Raw genomic sequence first — 7,861 nt, 5'->3', positions numbered from 1 at the left:
GGGGCAAGCGACAGCCTGGAAGCCCCCCAACAGGAAGCCCCCTCTCGGGGCCCGGCCTGGGCAGGGGCGCCCGCGCTCCCCACCCCGCGCCATCCCGAAGGACCGGGCCCGGGAGCGGGGCGGGGCGGGCCGGGGCGGGGCGGGCCGGGGCGGGGCGCGGACGGCCAGTCTCCGGCCGGCAGGCTGGGCGCCGGCCGCTCGGCGGCCATGGGGGCGCGGCTGGGCCGGCGGGCTGGCCCCGGGGCGGGCTCGGAGGCCGGGGCGGCGGCCGGGTGCGGGCCCGCGCCCTATGAGCGCCGGGTTCGCTGGCTCCGCGAGATCCAGTCCACGCTCCGCGAGCGGCGGCCCGAGCGCGCCCGGCAGCTGCTGCGCCTCCTGCGCCAGGCGAGAGAAGGAGCGGGCGGGCGGGGGCCGGCGGGGGCCGGGGCCGGGCCGGGGCCGGGGAGGGGCCGGGAGGCCGCGTGGAGCCGCCTGGGGCGCGCGGGTTGGGCGGATCCGAGGGGAGGCGGGACGGCGGGCAGGGCTGGGAGTCTCGCCGCGAGGACCGGGCGCGCGGAGGGAGCGAGGGCAGGGGGAGGCCCGCGAGCCGGGCCTCCTGTGCCTGTGGAAGAGGGACAAGTGACTGCGTCTCGGTCTCCGGGGTTTACTGTCAGTTGTGTGTGTTGAGGGTGCCCCAAGTCTGGTACTAAGAGCCCAGATTCAGGCCTTAACAGGAAAGGAGGGGTTGGGAGAAGTGGCAATTGGAGGGGTGTAAGCATCTTGTATTGAGGGTCAAAGTTAAGACAGCTCCCCGCTCCTCCGGGTGAAGGTAGGCACTGGAGGAGGGAGACGACCCTGGGATGTGACAGCCCATTGGTCAGCGATGCAGCCTCACCATGACACCGTAGCAACCCAGACAGCCAAGGGCGCCCACACCTATCCTATCAGGCAGCTCAGACCCATTGAGTATACTCATCTGGCACCTGCACATCGTAACTCCATATCCAGACTCTGGTCCCACACATGCCAGGTACCATGGTCCCAGATGAGGAACCCCGGGTTGCTGTAGGAGACATGGATTCTGGTCTAGCATCACCACTGGGCAAAACACTTCCCTCTCTGCCCATGTCCCTCCCTGCTACAGCAGCAGCTACCACAGCCTGCCCTATGGGTAAGCAGAAATCAGCTGTACAGGTCTTTGGCTTGCTAGTAGGTGATTAGAGCTGGGGAAACTGCGGTTTGGAGAGCAGTAGTGAACCTAGGGTCACAGAGGAAATTGGGCAATGACCGAACCTCTAGTCTCCCAGCCCCACACCTCCTGCTGCTCTGAGTGTCCATTTTCAGCCTAGCAGGTTGGAAAGGTGCGGCTGTCCCTTTGAGAGGAACAATGAAGGCCAGCAGAAACCAGGCTGTGGTCTGGGGCCCTGGCTGGGTCAGCCCAGGCTCCCTACCCCCCCATCTTGATCCCCCTAGTTGAATGGCTTAAATTGTGCTTAAAAGGCAAATGGCAGAGTGGCACTATTAGCCAAACTATCCAGAGACCCATCTCTGGGGTGGTGTCTGGAACCCAAGGCAAAAACTGGGCATTTGACCTGAGAAACTGACTAGGTTTCCCCCTTGTGTTCTAGAGGTTGGGATCTGAGGCTCAGTGACGGGCCTGGCATGCCCCATAACTCATAATTCACAGGGACTCTTGGGCACACCCACGTGGCCTGTCTTCCTGTGTGGGGGGCAGTCTTCCAAACAGAACATGTCATTCTCTGGCTTGGGGAGGGCCCTCCTGGGGCCTGGAGGCCCCTCCTGGCTGTGCCTGCCCCATCTGCTTGTTAGGTATATCCTCTAAACAGACCCTGGAAAGGAATGGTCAGCACTACACCAGACTTATGGGAGTAGCAGAAGACCAAAGACAGAAGGAAGGCCAGGACAGGTGGGGGAGTGGGGATGGCAGAGGGAGGGTGTCAGTGAGGAATGGGAAACTAAGAGGCTGAGGCTGGACTGGTAGTCTGGTGAGCTGGCCTGCAAGGGCATGAATGCCAGACTGGGTGTTAGTTGCTGATATAACAAAAACTTCCAGAACATTTGGTCTCCACCAAAGGGGTTAAGGGTCAAGATCAAGTGTGGGTTTCATAGAACCTCTCTGGCAAGTCCAGAGTTGGATCTGGAGGAGCATCAAGTGGCTGGGTACCCTAGGAGGGCTGTTAGGGGGTGAACCCCTATAAGCAGTGGAGAGGGAAAGCTGGGTAGAGTGGATGTTGGGGGAGAGGTGGGGGTGATTCCTGGGCTCTGGCCCACGTACCTGGGAAGATGGGGGTTGTGGCACTCTTTACAGAGCTGGGCACAGTTGGCAAAGCTGGCTTTCAGGGCAGGAAATGAGCACACCCAGTCTGAGCTGCCTTTTGGGACATCTGAGCAGAGAGAGTTGTCCACCCCCACTGGACCTGTCAGCAAACAGATAATGGCCACAGAAGAGCTCTGGAATAGGTAGAGGGGACAAAGGACCTGAAGGCATTTAGGGGATCATCAGAGGAACCCAGCCTCGGAGGAGGCAAGGTGTCTCGTTTCACTTTCAGGAAACTAGGCTAAAGGTTCCAGGATCTGCTATCACGTCCTTGAGACTCCTGGCGCACCAGCCCTCTCCTCACTAAAGGGTTTACCTGCCCCTGGACAGTTGGCCTGCTACCCCCTGTGTCCTGTGGGAAGATGCCAGCAAGGCTCAGGGAGAGAGATGGCGCAGGGGGAATGGATGTGAGGGGCTCTGGCAAGCTGGGACAGGGCCCAGGGAAAGGAGGCCCTGGCCCATGGTTCACTCAACTATCCTCACAGGACCTGGGCCTCGAGGGGACCCTCCTTACCAGCATCCTCTACAGGAACGTGGCCATGCTCAATCTGGTGGACCCCATCTCCCATGACCTGCTCGTGAACCTGGCCCGGGACCTGCAGTGCCCCAAGACGGTGAGGCCAGTGGGGAGAGGCCTCAGGCGGGGCAGTGTGGTTGACGGGCCGGGAGAGCCCAGGACTGGGAGCTCGGAGCTGGGTCCTCTCTGACTTGCTATAAGACCTTACCCAGGTGACTGTCCCTCTCTGGCTCCTGAGCCCAGTTTCAGTATGTCAGGCTGGCCAGCGGCTGGAACACATGTGAGTTGTGCTTTCCCGATCCTAACGAGCCATGTATTAAGTAAACCCATTTCCTGTTCCATAGCATTGTGCACCGGGCCACAGGGCCCAGGCAGGAGGTAGTATGGAGACGCTGTGGGACTCAGAATGTTCTGATAAATCCACTGACAGAACTAAACTGCCAGTCTTGACTTTCTGGGCCAGAGAGTTCCCTGGAACACACATCCACCCCCATACATACTCCCATTCCTGGATATCACTGGAGCAAGCGCTCCCTGCTTCCCACAGCAGCGCAAGCCACAAGCAAGCCCCTTCTTTGTTGAGTTGGCATCTACCACCTGCAACCTTCCCCCACACCTGCTGCCCTGCTGCCGGAACCCCACTTTTGATGGCACCTGCAGACACCTTGCCATAAATATCAGCCCTCATGCCTTAGTCACAGTGAGTCCCGGGTGGAACGAGGATGCCCACTACAGGTGCTTCCAAAACTCCCACGTTTATATACAGTTGTTGGTGGGGTTTCGGAGGCTAGCCCAGTGACTGCCAGGGCTCGCTGCCACAGTGTGTGCATGCTGTTGACAGAGGGACTGGAGAAAGAACATGCTGGGTAATGGAAGCATACTTTGTGGAAAGCAGAGCACCCCTGTATTCCTCCCAAGCTGGGCTACTGCAGGACAACTTAGGCCCAGGAGAAAGCCAGGTGGCAATGCTATCGCAGGGTAACCCTCCCAGCCCTGGCCACCCAGACCCGGGGCCCACAGTCGCAGTCTAGAGTGAGAGGAAGAAGAGCATGCTGACCTGGCTTGTTCCTATTCCCTGGGGGTGGCGTCAGTGGAGCAGGGCTCCCTGGAGGAGCCTGGTCCTGCCTCCCACTGTGGCGAGTCCCCTGGGAGTGCGGAGGGTGGGTAGGGAACCAGCTGATGGTCTGAGATACTGGCCCTGGGCCTGAGAACAGGGAACAAGGGCCCATTGTTTGGGCTTTCTCCCGCCCGCAGTGTGGGCCTTGGACTAGCCTGTCCAGCTCCCAGCGGACAGCCTCCCCTGGCTTTGTGCCAGGCCGCAGTCCGGGTGGGGGCAGGAGGGGAGGCCAGTGGGCAATGATCTGTGGTAAATGACTGTGCTCATTTGGCTTGGCTTCATCCTGACCACGCCATCCCCCTCCCCCAACAGGACTATGAGCTCTGGAAGTCCTCCGACAAGATCTGCCGGCAGCTCATCTACCACCTCACCCCTCACTCCAAGCGGCAGCGAGGGCCCAGCCTGCCCCGGAGGAAGACCCAGAGCTGGTAAGAGGAACCCCCACAGCCTTGCCATGGCCCCTTAGGGTCCCTTCCCAGGCTGATGTGGAGAGGCAGGGCTAGTCCTTGGTTCTCTCAAGAGGCTATTATCTGAAATCTCACCCTTGGGCCCCTCACCCTCGCCTGCCTTACAGCCAGTCTGGCTGGGGCCTGCAGATGCTCCCAAGCCAAGCCACACATTCTGTATGACCTACCTCCTGTCCCAGGGCCTGGCAGTGGGGGGGACGCTTCTGTTTTTAACCTTTCAGTTGAGAACACAGAGAGCCCTTCTCCAGGGCAGGTCCCTCCCACACCCCTCCACATCTCCATTCTTGCTATGCCAAGGCTATTCCCTTTCTAGTTGGATCAACTTTAGAGGAGGCTTGTGGGAAAATGGGGGGCTCAGGAGTCAGAGGGCCTTGATTTGGAGGCCTGGCTCCTCCCTTAGTGGTGAGTGGCCATGGAAGATTCATGTTTCCTCTCTGAGCATGTTGGCATCTGTGCAGAATGGGATAACCAGTCATTCCTACACCTCTGACTTAGCATAAAAGTGAAAGAATAGGTGAAACAGGTGTGGTAATGCAGGCATATGGTAGGTTTCCATAATAACAGCCCCTGGAACCTCAGTGTATGTGTATTTAATTCTCAGAATAGCCAGGTCCCCTTTTCAACAAAGGGGAAACTGGGTCTCAGAGAGCTGCTGAGCACTGCCCGTGGCCACCCATTTAGAAATTGGCAATACGATCCCAACTTGACCCAACTGTATGGGGCCTGGGCCATGGGCTGCCTCACATTGTCTGTGGCCAGTGGGGACTGCATGGCGGTGGGCCCTCACTCAGGACACCTCCACCCACCACCCTCCCCTAGCCTCAAGAGCAGCCTTCAGAAGACTCCACTGGCAGGGGAGACGGTGGACCTTTCAGGGATCCGGCTGTCAGCAAGGGATGTGCAGCACATAACACGCTACCTGGGCAGCCATGGCGCGGGCCTCGAGGTGCTGGACCTGAGCTTCACGGAGCTGAGTGACGAGTTGCTGCGCCTGCTATTGCCCAGCCTCTGGACGCTGCCCTGCCTCACCCAGCTCCTGCTCAATGGCAACCGCCTGACGCAGGCCACTACCCGCGAACTCACTGAGGCTGTCAAGGACACCACCAAGTTCCCCACGCTGGCCTGGGTGGACCTGGGCAACAATGTGGATGTGGCCACCCTGCCCCAGCCCCTGCTGGTTGGCCTGAGACGGCGGCTGAGCCAGCGCACCTCTCTCCCCACCATCTATGAGGGTCTGGACCTTGAGCCTGAACCTGAGGGCAGCACATCTGGGCCCATCACTGCTGCCTCTACCTGGGGCTCTGCAGCTGCTGTGTCAGGGTTTCAGTCCCAGGCCTGCTGCACCAGGTGACCGCCACCCCTCTGGCTCTTGCTACCTAAAAGACCATGCTCCAAGTCCATGGGATGGGGAGTGATGGCAACCCAGGAGATTCCCCCAGCCCCCAGAGAACCAGTGTAAATGCTCAGCCTGGGACTAAAGGAACAGGAGAATGGGCTCATCGGAGGCCCACGAGATGGTCAGCCCAGGCCCAAGTCTCAGCCTTCCCTCCACAGGAGGGCCCAGTACACACCATGCAGAACCCACAATAAAGAACAATGCCCCCCTCTGCCTCAGCCTTTCTGCATCATGGACTTCAGGGCCTCTGAGTGCCAGCTCTGAGACTGGGGTGGGGAGAAAGGGTGCAGATAGCTGAGGGATCCTGCCTATCCTTCAGAGAGGGACATACTGACCTCCCTCATGTGCTCTCTGGGCAGGGCCGCGAGAGAGGGAAGAGTAGGACTGGGTCCATCCTGGGGCTGGAACATTAGAGGAGGGCTCCAGGGGCCTGGCCACCACATCTGGGCAGGGCCTGGGCATGTTACACAGAAAGCTGGAGAGGAGGGGGTTGGGAGAGGTGCATCGCTCAGAATGGAGCCCCACAGAAAGCTCATGCCTGAGCCCAGGCTGCTGACCTCCTCATCAGGCTGCTTGGGCTGGGACAAGACTATACCAACAGGAGGAAAGGCTTGTTTCCCACAGGGCACAGGTCTGCTCACCATCTCTGCTACTCACCCACCATCACCTTCCCAACTCCGGTCCCCCCCTCCCGCCACAGCCTCCTGTACTTGGTGAGTTAAGAGACTTATTAAATCAGAAACAAAGAACTTGTGTGTTCCCTCCAGGCCCTGGGTGTTCATGTACACAGTTCTTTCCTGTGGGGTACCCCAAGAGAGCATGCAGGGGGTGGAGGTAGATACAGCCAGCAGCAGGGGGTTTAGAATTAGAGCAGTCCTAGGGCTGCCCCCAGGAGGTAGCTGGATCTTAGTGGAGGGCTGTCTCTCAGTCTCCCACCCCTCCCCTACCCCCTAAGTACCAGACTCAAGACCAAAAACCTAATATAATCACCATCCTCACAGTCCTGTGTGGAGAACTAGTAGTTCAGACCAACTAGGAGGCAGACAGGGCAGATAAAAGAAAGGAATTTAGAGGTGTCCAGGGGGAAACTGAGGCCCAAAATGACCTAAGTTTCTCCCATGCAGAGCCAGGAGGCCAGGTCTGGGAGCATTGGTTTCCCATGCAGGTGAGGGGCAGAAGGAAGCGCCATGGACCAAGAGGGATTGCAGCTCATTTCCAGGCAAGCTGGATGCACAGCAGCCTCTTAGGCCAGAAGGAAGAGGCCCAAGAAGGTTGAGGACAGGATGGTATTAGTCTCAGTACCAGGCAGGAATAGGTGAGGAAAAGCAGCTTCCCCTCCTATGCAGCCTGCCCCTCCAAGGTCAGGCCCTGCTGGTTTTGCTGCTTTTCAGGAACTCTTACCTGGAGGCCATAGGACAAGTGTGAAGAGCACCAGGGTCAGCCTGCTGTGGAACATCCCTCTGTGGGCTTTGGGTCTCTCTGCCACATAGGGCTGGTGGTCCACGGTCCCTTCCAGCTCTCCAATCCTAGTTTTAAGGACATGGGCCTACACAGTTTGTTGGGAGCCGAGAAGCCTCCCCCTGTGCCCTAATCCTGAAAGGGTCTTGGGCCCAAGGGGTCTCAGGACAGCCCGCAAGGTCCAGGAGGCAGCAGGTGGGTTTCACTCAGGTTGATCTTTACTCAAACCTAGTTTTGGAGGCAGACAGGCTTGGCCTGGTCCCAGCCTGGTCACTTGCTTGCTATGTGGTCCTTTTGGCGCCTGTCATCTTGGAAATGTAATACACTACGTCTCCCCTTACCCTGCTGGAGTGAGAACGATATAAGGTTTGGGAAGTGAGAGCCTCATGGGGGTGCAGAGCAGGTTCTCTATAGCATCAGAAGGGCCTCCATCCAAGGATCTTTGGATGGGAATTACAGGAGCCCTAGCCTTCAGGACTGGGCAGAGCTGAAACCACTTATTTAATTAGTACTTCCTTGGGTCAGTTACTGCTCCAAAGTGTAAATACTTCTTTAATTCTTTGCACTGGAAGAATGTGGGTGCTGCTAC

General features: G+C 58.7%; 1 protein-coding gene across 1 annotated transcript; it reads left to right on the top strand.

Annotated features, from left to right (window-relative positions):
* The first annotated feature begins 207 nt into the window (after positions 1-207).
* Positions 208-6,700, top strand: LRRC75B (leucine rich repeat containing 75B). The gene is made up of 4 exons (XM_037496417.2): positions 208-384; positions 2,803-2,931; positions 4,264-4,379; positions 5,238-6,700. The coding sequence occupies exons 1-4, from the start codon at positions 208-210 to the stop codon at positions 5,767-5,769; spliced, it is 954 nt and encodes a 317-aa protein (XP_037352314.1). The 3' UTR covers positions 5,770-6,700.
* Positions 6,701-7,861: the final 1,161 nt, after the last annotated feature.

This window comes from Talpa occidentalis, unplaced genomic scaffold, assembly GCF_014898055.3.
Source record: "Talpa occidentalis isolate TD23 unplaced genomic scaffold, MPIMG_talOcc4v2.1 talOcc4.8, whole genome shotgun sequence".
NCBI lineage: Eukaryota > Metazoa > Chordata > Mammalia > Eulipotyphla > Talpidae > Talpa > Talpa occidentalis.
This window is presented reverse-complemented; position numbering and strand designations above follow the sequence as displayed.